The sequence below is a fragment of the Nerophis ophidion genome, linkage group LG22 (genome assembly GCF_033978795.1).
Source record: "Nerophis ophidion isolate RoL-2023_Sa linkage group LG22, RoL_Noph_v1.0, whole genome shotgun sequence".
Lineage (NCBI taxonomy): Eukaryota > Metazoa > Chordata > Actinopteri > Syngnathiformes > Syngnathidae > Nerophis > Nerophis ophidion.
Genome location: NC_084632.1, coordinates 23,036,941 through 23,052,995, shown reverse-complemented (window position 1 = coordinate 23,052,995; position 16,055 = coordinate 23,036,941). Strand labels below are relative to the sequence as shown.

General features: G+C 38.6%; 1 protein-coding gene and 1 long non-coding RNA gene across 2 annotated transcripts in view; both read left to right on the top strand.

Moving 5' to 3' along the window:
- Window positions 1–1,353: 1,353 nt before the first annotated feature.
- Window positions 1,354–10,924, top strand: LOC133540696 (uncharacterized). Its single transcript, XR_009803696.1, has 2 exons — window positions 1,354–1,468; window positions 10,856–10,924. It is a non-coding gene; the product is annotated as an uncharacterized LOC133540696 (long non-coding RNA).
- Window positions 10,925–11,581: 657 nt separating this feature from the next.
- rexo1 (REX1, RNA exonuclease 1 homolog) overlaps window positions 11,582–16,055 on the top strand; it is a 29,930-nt gene continuing 25,456 nt past the window's right edge. Inside the window, exon 1 of the mRNA XM_061883521.1 lies at window positions 11,582–11,891. Within this exon, the coding sequence (XP_061739505.1) occupies window positions 11,732–11,891 (160 nt within the window). The 5' untranslated portion in view covers window positions 11,582–11,731. The remainder of the gene's footprint in view (window positions 11,892–16,055) is intronic.

Below are 16,055 nucleotides of genomic sequence, written 5' to 3'. Positions count from 1 at the left end.
ACATTTGTGCTGGTTCTATTTTTAAACAAAGAAAACAATCTGAAGTTGTCTTTATTTTTAAGTTATTGTGCTGCAATTTTACAAGTCCGGCCCACTTGGGAGTAGATTTTTCTCCATGTGGCCCCCGATCTAAAATGAGTTGGACACCCCTGATCTAGAGCATTCTCTGAAAATGTTCGTTCTCCACATATGCTTTTGTCCAGCTTGCTGCTTCGCCTTGGCAGAGATCGAAACCAAAAATGAACTTGGCCTATTCAGGGTTTCCCCTAGAGTGCCAAGATAACTGTGGTGGTGGGGGGTACCGCGACGTCATCATATAGCTTGCATAATTTCCTATGATGATATGACAAGGACAAACGTAGAAATGGATGGGATGAATGCAATATGATTTCCTTTAAAATGCTCCAAAAATGTGATATGGACAAGTAGTATTAACATACATGTATTTATTTATATTATATCCTTTATCTATATTTGTTATTGCTGCTATGTATTGTAGACTGTACTTTGTTGAGAAATTTTCAAGTATTTAGAGACTTTGTGACTTTGTCTTTATTAAAAACAACTAACAACGCATCTACCACCTACTTCTGTTCCTCCATGTCCACGATAAAAAGTGTGCTGCAGCGAGGAAGATTGATATATATACATATATATATACTTATATATATATATTCGGGGTTTCTGTGGTTTATCCGTTATACAGTGTGCAATACCAGGGTGGAGTGGAATATACTTTAGGTGAGGAAAATCCCACATTTCATAAAATCCCCTGAAGAGCAGGGAAACCTGCGAAACAGGCTAGTAGGGCTGAAATAGCCTCTATGTTTTTTCCTGACCTAACGTATGTGTGTATATATATATATCCGTTCATACTGTAGCAACCTGATAGTGGTAATGTTTTATGTTTGTTTGGTTTTGATTAGATTTTTTGTTTTCCTATGATCACAAACACATCGTCTGTGCCTGAAAGCAGGTTGGTGGAGAACGAGGAAGTGTTGTGTGTTCGGGGAGGCATGGAGACAAAAGTGTTTGCACGAGAGGTAGTGAAGTGAAATATATTTATATAGCGCTTTTCTCTAGTGACTCAAAGCGCTTTACATAGTGAAACCCAATATCTAAGTTACATTCAAACCAGTGTGGGTGGCAGTGGGAGAAGATGGGTAAAGTGTCTTTCCCAAGGACAGAACAGTAGTGAATAGGATGGCGGAAGAGGGAATCGAACCTGCAACCCTCAAGTTGCTGGCACGGCCACTCTACCAACCGAGCTATACAGCTCTAAAACTTGTTGGAATTGTCCCATTTTCTTTGCATAACATTGGCAACAAAGATAAAAGTTTTCATGTGCCCCCCACAGGTCCGATGACCATGGATGAAGTGCTGGCTATCCAAAGTCAGGACACGGGATGGACCGCTCGCCTGTGCATCAGTTAGGAACATCTCTGCGCTGCTGACCTTTCTCCGCTCGGTATGGTCCCCTGCTGGCCCTACTATGGACTGGACTCTCACTATTATGTTAGATTCACTATAGACTGGACTCTGACTAGTATGTTAAAACGAATATGGACTGGACTTTCACAATATTATGCTAGACCCACTCAACGTCCATTGCACCGGTCTCCTTAGATGAGGGGGGGGGGGTTCTCATTATCATCCCACTGGGTGGGATGACATCAGGGCAAGTTTGTCCTTGCCCTGATGTGGGATCTGAACAGAGGATGTCGTTGTGGCTTGTGCAGCCCTTTGAGACACTTGTGATTTAGGGCTATATGAATAAACATTGATCGATAAGTCACATCAGGGCAAAATAAAATTGTAACCGACAAAAAAGAAGAGGATTTAAAGGGGTGCCTTGAGGAACACCTCAGTTATGTAAATGACAAGTCTGGACCACTGATTTTCTGTGGTTGGTTAAAATACCAATGCAAGGATCTGCTCGAAAAAAATGTGTCTCTCAAGTTTTGAACAGGGGCTTCACGGTGGCAGAGGGGTTAGTGCGTCTGCCTCACAATACGAAGGTCCTGAGTAGTCAGGGTTCAATCCCGGGCTCGGGATCTTTCTGTGTGGAGTTTGCATGTTCTCCCCGTGACTGCGTGGGTTCCCTCCGGGTACTCCGGCTTCCTCCCACTTCCAAAGACATGCACCTGGGGATAGGTTGATTGGCAACACTAAATTGGCCCTAGTGTGTGAATGTGATTGTGACTGTTGTCTGTCTATCTGTGTTGGCCCTGCGATGAGGTGGCGACTTGTCCAGGGTGTATTCTGCCTTCCGCCCGATTGTAGCTGAGATAGGCACCAGCGCCCCCCGTGACCCCAAAGGGTAAAAGCGGTAGAAAGTGGATGGACGGATGGAAGTTTTGAACTGAACTGGAGTTCCTGCTGTACACTGTACTGTGGAAATACTGTAAAAGTACAGTATACTTTTCCTGGCATTTACTTGCCCGCTCACGTGAGTTTTGTATGTGCTGGCATTCTCTTTGGATTGTGTGCTGTAAATCATCTTATCAGTCGCACACACGCCGATATGTGAGCAATGTCACATGTGTCCCTGAAATGTGACTGAGCGTGGTTGCGCTTTTCATCATCAGCCACTCCCCAGTGGCACCACCGTGGGGACACGGACTGCTCGGCAGGCCTCAACTGACGCAACCTGCTGTAAGAGCTGCATGTCCCGTGGCAGATACTCTACATGCAGTGACGTGGCAGAGTCCATTCATTTGAATAGTAATGTAGTCATGGTGATACGTGCAACCATGCCTCGGAGCTGAGCTGAGTTTGAAATGTATCCACACTCCCAAGTAGAACAGTGTTCTTAAGTAGCTCCATGCTAATTTACATTGGATATGCCATATACATGCTACAGATTAGCCTTGGCGACTTTACACAGGGCAGCACGGTGGAACAGGGTTTATTTAGTGTGTTTGCCTCACAATATGAAGGACCTGGGTTCACACAGAAAGATCCCGAGCACAGGATCTTTCTGTGTGGAGTTTGCATGTCCAAACTCCACACAGGAGTTTGGGGCGGTTTAGCTCGGTTGGTAGAGTGGTCGTGCCAGCAACTTCAGGGTTGCAGGTTCAATTCCCGCTTCCGCCCTCCTAGTCACTGCCGTTGTGTCCTTGGGCAAGACACTTTACCCACCTGCTTCCAGTGCAACCCACACTGGTTTGAATGTAACTTAGATATTGGGTTTCACTATGTAAAGCGCTTTGAGTCACTAGAGAAAAAGCGCTGTATAAATATAATTCACTTCACTTCACTCCCCGTGACTGCGTGGGTTCCCTCCGGGTACTCCGGCTTCCTCCCACCTCCAAAGACATGCACCTGGGGATAGGTTGATTGGCAACACTAAATTGGCCCTAGTGTGTGGATGTGAGTGTGAATGTTGTCTGTCTATCTGTGTTGGCTCTGTGATGAGGTGGCGACTTGTCCAGGGTGTACCCCACCTTCCCCCGAATGCAGCTGAGATAGGCTCCAGCACCCTCCGCGCCTCTAAAAGGGACAAGCGGTAAAAAATGGATGGATGGTTCGACTTTACATGGCTACTTCAACCCTATTTGTTGTAACATTCTGCTATAAAAACTACAACTAAAATGCACGTTGCAATCAAACAGATGGTTTGTAAGATGTACAATACTTACAGTATAAACAGTTTGTGGGGCTCAACAAAAGACAAGTCTAGCACATTCAACACAAGACTACTTCCTGACTACTGCAACACATTTGGGACAAACTGAGATGAATTCACACTTTCAAATGAGAATTAGACGTGTAAGAAAACAAGATATACAGTTGGGCAAAAAAGTATTTAGTCAGCCACCGATTGTGCAAGTTCTCCCACTTAAAATGATGACAGAGGTCTGTAATTTTCATCATAGGTACACTTCAAATCCAAGATGGCGCTTGGATGGCAGCATATGTTGTTCCAAAACCTGTATGTACTTTTCAGCATTAATGGTGCCTTCACAAATGTGTAAGTTACCCATGCCTTGGGCACTAATGCACCCCCATACCATCACAGATGCTGGCTTTTGAACTTTGCGTCGATAACAGTCTGGATGGTTCGCTTCCCCTTTGGTCCGGATGACACAATGTCGAATATTTCCAAAAACAATTTGAAATGTGGACTCGTCAGACCACAAAACACTTTTCCACTTTGCATCAGTCCATCTTAGATGATCTCGGGCCCAGAGAAGCCGGCGGCGTTTCTGGATGTTGTTGATAAATGGCTTTCGCTTTGCATAGTAGAGCTTTAACTTGCACTTCTAGATGTAGCGACCAACTGTATTTAGTGAGAGTGGTTTTCTGAAGTTTTCCTGAGCCCATGCGGTGATATCCTTTAGAGATTGATGTCGGTTTTTGATACAGAAGGTCACAGTCATTCAATGTTGGTTTATGGCCATGCCGCTTACATGGAGTGATTTCTCCAGATTCTCTGAACCTTTTGATGATATAATGGACGTAGATGTTAAAATCCCTAAATTTCTTACAATTGCACATTGAGAAACGTTGTTGTTAAACTGTTTGACTATTTGCTCACGCAGTTGTGGACAAAGGGGTGTACCTCGCTTCACGGTGGGAGAGGGGTTAGTGCGTCAGCCTCACAATACAAAGGTCCTGAGTAGTCAGGGTTCAATCTCGGGCTCGGGATCTTTCTGTGTGGAGTTTGCATGTTCTCCCCGTGACTGTCTATCTGTGTTGGCCCTGCGATGAGGTAGCGACTTGTCCAGGGTGTACGCCATCTTCCGCCCGATTGTAGCTGAGATAGGCACCAGCGTCCCCCGCGACCCCAAAGGGGAATAAGTGGTAGAAAATAGATGGATGGATGGATGGATGGATGGATGGATGGATGGATGGATGCATGGGGTGTACCTCGCCCCATCCTTTCATGTGAAAGACAGAACTTTTTTGGGAAGCTGTTTTTATACCCAATCATGGCACCCACCTGTTCCCAATTAGCCTGCACACCTGTGGGTTTTTCCAAATAAGTGTTTGAAGAGCATTCCTAAACACTATCAGTATTTATTGCCACCTTTCCCAACTTTTTTGTCACGTGTTGCTGGCATCAAATTTTTAAAGTTGATGATTATTTGCAAAAAAACAATGTTTATCAGTTTGAACATCAAATATGTCGTCTTTGTAGCATATACAACTGAATATGGGTTGAAAATGATTTGAAAATCATTGTATTCCGTTTATATTTACATCTAACAATTTCCCAACTCATATGGAAACGGGGTTTGTATTTGTTATATTTAATATGTTTAAGTTGTATTATTTCAGTTTTTTGCATTACACTGTAAGCCTTTCAGGCTCTAAGTAAAGCATAAAAAAAACGTATATTCATTGCATAACATGTTTTCTGGCCTTGCAAACGGGAGCTACTGTACTAAATGATGCAACAGCAGTGGGACTTTTGTGCAGCCGCCAGGAGGCGGGGTTGTCAAAAAGTAATGCACTCTCCTGCCCTCTGATGGACATTTTAGATCAATACATCAACTCAAACGGCATGAACCACATTTGCGTCTGAAGTGGATGTATTTCTTTTATTTTATTTCGTCAGTCAAATCGAAAAAATTCTAACTACCTGGCCAAATGGCGGAACAACATCATTTCAATACATATATTTTTCTAGATATTAACACATGTTTTATGAATACACCAAATTAATGGAATAATTTAATACATCGTGATATCATGAAAATATTAAACTAAGAATTAGACAATCAATTACATCGTGAAATAATCAATTCAATTAAAAATAATTACATAAACTATCAAATGATGAAATAATTGATTTAATCATAAAATAATCAAATGATTTACGAAAACATGAAATATTCAAATCAATGATCAAATCATGAGGTAGTTAAAACAAATTGTGAAATCATTAAATACCGGAGTGTACCCCGCCTTCCACCCGAGTGCAGCTGAGACCCCAAAAGTGACAAGCGATTGAAAATGGATGATGGATTAAATAAATTGTGAAACAAATAATTATATCATGAAATATTGATATCAATAATTTAATCACAAACTAATTAATTAAATATTAAATCATAAAATAATGGAATACATTTTAAATAATTGTATCGTGAATAATAAATAATATTTCCTGAAATAATTAATTACATGATTAAATAGATAATAAAATAATTAAATAATGAATAAAATCATTAATCATCAAATCATGAATTAAATAAATCGTGAAATCATGAAATAGATGTTTCAATTGTGAAATGATTAATTAAATCATGATATAGTTGAATAAATCATTCCATCATAAAATAATACATGAAATCATGAAATATTTAAATAACTCATTGACTAATGAAGTAAGTGAGGTAATTGTGAAATATTTAATTCAATCATTAAATAACTAATTAAATCATGAAATATTTAAATAACTCGTTGACTAAAGAAGTAAATGACGCAATTGCGAAATAATTAATTAAATCATTAAATAACTAAATAAATCATGAAATCATTGTATAGATCATTAAATCGTGTAATACTAGAATTAATAATTAATCGAATATTGAAGTAATTATTAAATTTATTAAATAACTACATGCAATTTTACATTGAATAAATTAATTACACGTTTAATAGCATGTTTGTATTTAATCACAATTGCAATTAACTAATAACACATTTAATTAATTATTTAAACATTTAGATTTGTCCCATTTGATCCTCTATAAGTTAATAAGGAAGGCCTGTATTGCATGATTTACTGGTATCGATTCATCCATCCATCCATCCATTTTCTACCGCTTATTCCCTTTCGGGTCGCGCCAGCGAATCCCGACTAAATCCAGTTTAGTACAGACAGCTTGTGATTTTGCTTGAATTTGTTCATCATGCTTATAATCAGGATAAAGCACAGTAGAAAAATATTTTAGGAAAACAAACAAAACAACTTTTTGCATCAACAAACCTATTTTTGATCAATGAAACTATATAAACATATAATATTATAAGGCAGGCCTGGGCAATTATTTATTCAGGGGGACAGATTTAGATTTAAAAAAAGTGTGTCTGGGGGCCAGTATATCAATCAATCAATCAATCAATGTTTACTTATATAGCCCTAAATCACTAGTGTCTCAAAGGGCTGCACAAACCACAACACAAACCACTACGACATCCTCGGTAGGCCCACATAAGGGCAAGGAAAAATCTCACCCATAACACTAATACAAAACCTGATTGAAAACTAATTATGTTATGACAGACCGCCTTAAAAAAAGAAATGGAATTTTACATTTTTTTTACTGAATGAGACACCCAGAATGTACATGAAAATAAAGAATGTGGGATTTACAATTTTAACTATGAAGGATAAAACACTAAATATCGACAACATATTTTACAATCAAGCGAGACACAACCATAATGCAACAAACAAACATAATGAAATATGAATACCAAGGGTAAACAAAAACAAAACACCTACAATCTGAGATATCTCATAGTGACCAAAGTAAATAATTAGATGATCATAGTAACTATAGTATATCATGCAGATTCCAAGAATTTAAAGACTTAGTATAGTTGAAGACATACGGTCATTAGAAAACATATCATAATGGCAGCTACAGTTTCCATCTTAAAGATCTGAAACATTTATTTGGGAATGTCCGGTGGGCCAGATTGAAAAGCTCAACGGGCCGCATGTGGCCCCCGGGCCTTAATTTGCCCAGGTCTGTCATAAGGTTCTGCAAAAATACCAAGCAAAATAAAACAACTATTCTAGACCAGTGGTTCTCAACCTTTTTTCAGTGATGTGCCGCTGTGAAAATTTTTTTACTTCAAGTACCCCCTAATCAGAGCAAAGCATTTTTGGTTGAAATATAGAGATAAAGAAGTAAAATACAGCTCTATGTCATCAGTTTTTGATTTATTAAATTGTGTAACAGTGCAAAATATTGCTAATTTGTAGTGGTCTTTCTTGAACCATTAGGAAAAAAAGATATAAACATAACTAAAAACTTGTTGAAAAATAAACAAGTGATTCAATTATAAATAAATATTTCTACACATAGAAGTAGTGAAGTATATTTATATAGCGCTTTTCTCTAGTGACTCAAAGTGCTTTACATAGTAAAACCCATTATCTAAGTTCAATTTAAAGCAGTGTGGGTGGTACTGGGAGCAGGAGGGGTAAAGTGTCTTGCCCAAGGACACAACGGCAAGAAAAAGGATGGCACAAGCGGGGATCGAACCTGGAACCCTCAAGTTGCTGGCACGGCCACTCTACCAACCGAGCTATACCGCCCGGGTACATAAAGTACCCTCTTTGGGGATTGTAATAGAGATCCATCTGGATTCATGAACTTAATCCTAAACCTTTCTTCACATAAAAATAAATCTTTAACATCAATATTTATGGAACATGTCCACAAAACATCTAGCTGTCAACACTGAATATTGCATTGTTGTTATTTATTTGAATTGTTGCTATTTTTAGAATATTAAAAAAAAAATCTCACGTACCCCTTGGCATAACTTCAAGTACCCCCAGGGGTACACGTACCCCCATTTGAGAACCACTGTTCTAGACAATTGTTTGAGGAACGTGGAACGTGACAAAATATGTAAACAGAATACAAATATTGGGTGTTATTCAAATCCTTTTTAACATACTGTAAATAAAAATAGCGTTATTGGTATAAATAGATTGATATGTGAGTCGACACCCAATGTCAGAGACCACGCCCATCCCATGTGTGTCTAATGAGCCAATTAAAATGGTTCTAATTGTCTGAGCCAAAAAGGCATAAAAGGCCTGGCAGGAGTTCACTGGAGGTTTCAATGTGAGCAGGCAGGTAGGAATCAAGAAGGTTCTTTTTTTTTTTTTTTTTTTTTTTTTTTTAATGGAAAAGTTTGTTTTTTTGAATCACTTAATTTAGCGCTTGGACATTGTTTTGCTTGATTAATTGTAACTTTTATTCGTAGATTGCACAGTACAGTACATATTCTGTATAACTGACCACTAAATGGTAACACCCAAATTAAGTTTTTCAACTTGTTTAAGTCGGGGTTCACGTTAATCAATTTGTGCTAGCAACAAAAAACATTAGATAAGTGTTGCAATTCTTTCAGCTCGTCTTTACCTCCAATATCAAAATTAGACTACTTGTCTAATGTATGCTGCCCCCAACTAAAGAATTTGGAATTTGGAATTTATAACCAATCAAGTCAAATGAGGTGAGCTGGACGTTTAAGGCATGAAACTGTCTTTTTTTTCTTCTATCAAGGAACATCGACTATTGCAGGGGTTGGGAACTTTTTTGGCTGAGAGAGCCATGAAAGTCAAATATTTTAAATGTATTTCCGTAGAGCCATATATTTTTTACCACTGAATACAACTAAGTGCGAGCACTTTTAAACAAGACCAACATTTTTAGAGAATAATTCTTATTTTTAGTAACATTATTCTGAAGTTAACCAATAATAGATCGAATCCTTTTACCTTTAATGCCACTTCTTTAAACAGGTGCGGTAGGAAACGTTTGTATGGATTAAAATGCATGAGAATGTTTTATATTTTTAATGTTATGACACTGATTACCAGCAGAATTATTTAATTATGCCAGTTAAGATTTATCGGAGAGCCAGATGCAGTCAACAAAAGAACCACATCTAGCTCCAGAGCCATAGGTTCCCTACCCCTGGACTATTGTCCAGGAGTAGGGAACCTAGACCTACTCAGTGGCCTAGTGGTTAGTGTCCGCCCTGAGATCGGTAGGTGTGAGTTCAAACCCCAGCCGAGTCATACCAAAGACTACAAAAATGTCTTTTTTTTTCTTCTATCAAGGAACATCGATTATTGCAGGGATTGGGAACCTTTTTTGGCTGAGACATTAAAGCCAAATATTTTAAAATGTATTTCCGTAGAGCCATATATTTTTTAACACTGAATACAACTAAATGCAAGCATTTTTAAATAAAACCAACATTTCTAGAGAATAAGTCTTATTTTTAATATTGTTATTCTAAAGCTAACCAATAATCAAATACTTTTACCTTTAATGCCACTTCTTTAGCAGGTGCGGTAGGAAACGTCGATGGATTAAAATGCATGAGAATGTTTTATATTTTGAATGTTATTTTTGACAGTGATTACCAGCAGAATTATTTCATTATGCCAGCTAAGATTTATCGGAGAGCCAGATGCAGTCAACAAAAGAACCACATCCAGCACCAGAGCCATAGGTTTTCTACCCCTGGACGGTAGTCCAGGGGTAGGGAACCTGGACCTACTCAGTGGCCTAGTGGTTAGTGTCCGCCCTGAGATCGGTAGGTTGTGAGTTCAAACCCCGGCTGAGTCATACCAAAGACTATAAAAATGGGACCCATTTCCTCCCTGCTTGGCACTCAGCATCAAGGGTTGGAATTTGGGGTTAAATCACCAAAAATTATTCCCGGGCATGGCACCGCTGCTGCTCACTGCTCCCCTCACTTCCCAGGGGGTGATCAAGGGGATGGGTCAAATGCAGAGGACAATTTCACCACACTTGATGTGTGTGACAACCATTGCTACTTTAACTTACATAAAATCGGCACATTGACAAAATGGTGCTGATGCCTGAACCGGTACTTAAAAAATAGAAAACATGTACATTTGTGCAAAACAAAAAAAACCTCATTTTGTTATTGGGGATTTTTTTTTTTTTACATTTATGTTGAGCAGAATAGTAATTAAAATTCTTAAATTATATACATTTACATTTGTCTTTTTGAACAAAAGACAGCTACCTTGACCACCCCTGAACTGTGAACCATCACTGTAGACACTTTTCACCTTTGATCACTAAAATGTGTATTAAAATATGTGCTTCTCTTACAGGGTCTCAGAGGACTTTCAACGCCAACCAGTCTGGCGCCTGTGAAATAAAACTTCTAAAACAAGTGTCAATTATTGAATTAGGTATAGATCAAATTTGTATGAACTGTTTTTCTTGAACACCTCATCCTTCCATTTCCTACCGCTTATTCCCTTTTGGGGTGGCGAGGGGCGCTGGTGCCTATCTCAGCTACAATCGGGCGGAAGGCGGATTATACCCTGGACAAGTCCCCAACTCATCACAGGGCCAGCACAAAGAGACAATATTCACACTCACATTCACATACTAGAGCCAATTAAGTGTTGCCAATCAACCTATCCCCAGGTAAAATAGAGAGGCTTTGGAAGTGGGAGGAAGCCGGAGTACCCGGCATTCACGGGGAGAACATGCAAACTCCACACAGACAGATCCCGAGCCTGGGATTGAACCCAGGACTGCAGGACCTTCGTATCGTGAGGCAGACGCACTAACCCCTCTTCTACCGTGATAATTTAAAATGAAGTACTTTTGCAACAGTGAAAACAATTGTATATGTAACACGGTTATTTTGATCAATTTAACAATATGTTTCAGATGACGTTTTAAATGATCAGGTTACGTACGGTCGTTGAACGCACCATGAACCTCTACACGGAAGTTGTGTATATGTGGTTATTTCCCATCAGCCCGTGTGTGCACGTGACGACGGCTTTCAATGACGTCATGTAAAACACGCGAGAGTTTAAGGCGAGATTTCCTTTCCGCCACCGATCCAACATGGCGTCGTAGAGACGTTGTTATTGTTCTAGCACTCATTCAAGCACTGGTCTAACTCCACTTTATAGGCGGAAGCGGCCCTGTGAGGTTGGCGTGGGTATGAGCGGGAATATCAGGAGATAATGCTGAGAACAACCGGCTTCTTCCGTGGGCTTGACTGTCCATTTTCCACGGAAGCTTCTGGGTGCAACAGACCTTACTGTCACTTCAGGCACGGCCAGCAGCGACGGAGCTGCTACGGAGGCGCACTCGACGCTCAGAAGCTCCATTCGGCCCAAAAAGGTGACTGAGCTGTGCTTGCTGCCTTACAAATATTGCTAGGCAAGCGTTGCGAGGTGGGCTTTAAAGATGTAAATGGAATGCAGCTGACGAAACCATAAAGCTTTGAAAGGCTTATGTAATCTTTATTTCTATAAATATCAATGGTGTTAACACATCTGCTTAAAGGCCTACTAAAATGAGATTTTCTTATTCAAACGGGAATAGCAGGTCCATTCTATGTGTCATACTTGATCATTTCGCGATATTGCCATATTTTCCTGAAAGGATTTAGTAGAGAACATCCACGATAAAGTTCGCAACTTTTGGTTGCTAATAGAAAAGCCCTGCCTTTACCGAAAGTATGCTCGCGTGACGTCACGAGTTGCAGAACCCCACACATATTCCCATTGTTTTTAATGTGAGCCACCAGCAGTTAGAGAAATTCGGACCGAGAAAGCGACAATTTCCCCATTAATTTGAGCGAGGATGAAAGATTTGTGAATTGGGATATTGATAGTGAAGGAATAGAAAGAAAAAAAAGCGACAGCTCCGGGCGACGGCAGTGTGAGCGTTTCCGATGTAATTACACGCATTTACTAAGATAATTCCGGAAGATCCCTTATTTGCTTATTGTTTTAATAGTGTTTTAATGAGATTTTAAAGATTGTAAAGACATACCTCGAGGTCGGATGGCTGCGTTGAACACACTGTGTCAAGTCAAGTCGAGTTGAGTTGAGTTTGAGTTTATTTCGAACATGCAAGCATACAACATGATACATCACAATTTCCAGTTTCTCTTTTCAACATGTTCGAAAAGGAGTAGGAAGAAGCAGAGCTTATTTAATCCTACCCCTTTTCTTTTACATAACAGTTGCTAAAACTTTTGTTCACTTCTTGTTCTCAATGTATTCACAATATACTCCATAAGTAATCACAATAAAAATAAAAAATTGGTGAAGTAAGTTTTATTCCATACGATGAGATAAGTACGATTATTTTGAGAATGAATGGGTGAATAAAATCAGGATGTTTATCATGGTTCTTCTTTTTTGTACTTTGTAAACACTTCCAGTGTTTATCATGGTTCTTCTTTTTTGTACTTTGTAAACACTTCCAGTTTGAAGAGTTTCTTGAAGTGGATCGTATTAGTACATTGTTTGATTGCTTTGCTTTATCCATTCCATATTTTAATTCCACATACTGATATACTGAAGGTCTTAAGTGTTGTACGTGCGTACAAATGTTTTAAATTACATTTTTCTCTAAGATTATATTTCTCCTCTTTTGTTGAGAAGAATTGTTGTATATTCTTGGGAAGCAAGTTATAGTTTGCTTTGTGTATAATTTTAAGCTGTTTGCAATTTCACTATGTCGTGGAATTTCAGTATCTTTTGATTCAATAAATAAAGGGTTTGTATGTTCTCTATATCCAACATTATGTATTATTCTAACTGATCTTTTTGTAACACTGTAAGTGAATTAAGAATACTTTTGTAATTATTTCCCCATATTTCTACACAGTACCTCAGATAAGCAGATCCCTTATCTGCTTATTGTTTAAATAGTGTTTTAGTGAGATTTTAAAGATTGTAAAGACATACATCGAGGTCGGGTGGCTGCGGTGAACACACTGTGTCAAGTCAAGTCAAGTCAGTTTTATTTGTCAATTTCTTTACATGTAAAGACATATAAAGGAATCGAAAAAAAATTTCACACCCTCCCATGCATGCATAGACAAAAAGAAGACACAAACAGTAAAGTGCAACATAAATATGGTTACCTACTAAAGTGACAATAATATATAGTTCCTGTTATTTTTAAATAGGATATGGCTGTAAGCAATGAGTGTTTCATCAGTAGTGCAAATAGTTATGATATAGCAGCAGATGTGTGCAATTTTGCATAGCCATTTTTCTGTGGGTCATGGGGTTAAGAGTTCAAGGCCTACTGTAACCCACTACTACCCACCACGCAGTCTGATAGTTTGTATATCAATAATGAAATATTAACATTGCAACACATGCCAATACGGCCTTTTTAGTTTACTAAATTGCAATTTGAAATTTCCCGGGACTTTTTTCTTGAAAACGTCGCGTAATGATGACGTGTACGCGTGTCGTCACGGGCTGTTATGAATATGAGCGCTGCGCACACACACACAGCTAAACGTCGTCTGCTGTAACGGCATAATTACACAGTATTTTGGACATCTGTGTTGCTGAATCTTTTGTAATTTGTTCATTTAATATTGGAGAAGTCAAAGTAGAAAGACGGAGTTGGGAAGCTTTAGCCTTTAGCCACACAGACACACGGTGATTCCTTGTTTAAAATTCACGGAGGTGAAACTTTAGTATGGATCAGAGCGGACATGGATCTCTACTACATGTCAACCAGCAGGTTTCGGTGAGAAAATTGTGGTTAAAAAGTCGCCTCTTACCGATATCAGCTGAGCGTGTGCCTCCCGTACAGCTGCCGTCGACTTCCCCGAGACACTGCGCGTCAACAACTGGCCGTGGACGTACACTTCCGACTATCAGGTACTGTTAACCTCACTAAAACGCTAACAACACAATAGAAAGATAAGGGATTTCCCAGAATTATCCTAGTAAATGTCTCTAAAAACATATGAATCCATCTCAATGCAACGTGAATGCAATCAAGTTTTTTTTTTGTTTTTTTTCCTAGTCCGTCGCTATCAATATCCTCAAACACGAATCTTTCATCCTCACTCAAATTAATGGGGAAATTGTCGTTTTCTCGGTCCGAATAGCTGTTTTTGTTGGAGGCTCCCATTAAAATCAATGTGAATATATGAGGAGCCCTCAACATGTGACGTCATCGTCTGCGACTTCTGGTAGAGGCAGGGCTTTTCCCCAGTTGCGAACTTTATCGTGGATGTTCTCTACTAAATCCTTTCAGCAAAAATATGGCAATATCGCAAAATGATCAAGTATGACACATAGAATGGACCTGCTATCCCCGTTTGAATAAAAAAATCTAATTTCAGTAGGCCTTTAAGACGAGATTTTGTTTGAAAATAAATTTGCAGAATTCTGCACAGAAAGCTACATCGAACAGAAGAAGAACAGCAAAACAGTCTCCCAACACTGCGTAGATGGCATCAAGGGTTAGGGTTAGGCTTAGTAGCCAGAACTTCCAACACAATCAATATATAGCTGGAATCAATTTCCAAAATTGCCAAAAAGATTGTGCATTATACAAATTGCGCCCATTGATTTGCAAAATATGCACCACACATTATTCAAATATATAGCTGGAAGCAATTTGCAAAATGATTGCGCATTATACAAATTTGCCAAATTGCTCCCATTGGTATTGTGCTTACTACAGTTCCAACAGGTATGTATCAATGTCTAAGTCTAAGTTATTAGACTTAGACTTACTTATTGTCATTCTCTGGCTTGGGGGGGTAGGGGGGTACTAGGATGACAGGGGATGCAAAACAATAACAGTGCAATACGTTTTCATAACATGGTCACTACTGCCTACTTTGTCTTGTTATATTCTTATTTTACCGTTATATTTTTATTCCCATTGTTGCTTTTTATTTTTTATTCTTATTGTAATATTTATGTATTTTGTTTCCATTTAAACCCCCATTATTTACTTTTTACTTTTTTTAAATTGATCTCAACTCTGTACACTGCTGCTGGAATTTTAATTTTTCCTGAAGGAACTCTCCTGAAGGAATCAATAAAGTACTATCTATCTATCTATCTATCTATCTATCTATCTATCTATCTATCTATCTATCTATCTATCTATCTATCTATCTATCTATCTATCTATCTATCTATCTATCTATCTATCTATCTATCTATCTATCTATCTATCTATCTATCTATCTATCTATCTATCTATCTATCCATCTATCTATCTATCTATTCACATTTGAACTTTACATTACAAATAAGAACAACATTTCGTTGCATTAGCTCATGGTAGTGCAGGATAAAAAAAGCAATAAGGAGCAGATATAAATAAATAGATTACCGTACAGATAAATATGTTGCACTTTTGCATATGCATCCAGGTTTATGGATTTATGTTATGTTATATTGTCTTTTTTATTCCAGCGAGTTAATCCATTTTGGGGGGTGTTGAGAGGATAATTTAATTATGATGCGTTCAAGAGTCTTACGTCCTGAGGGAAGAAGCTGTTAC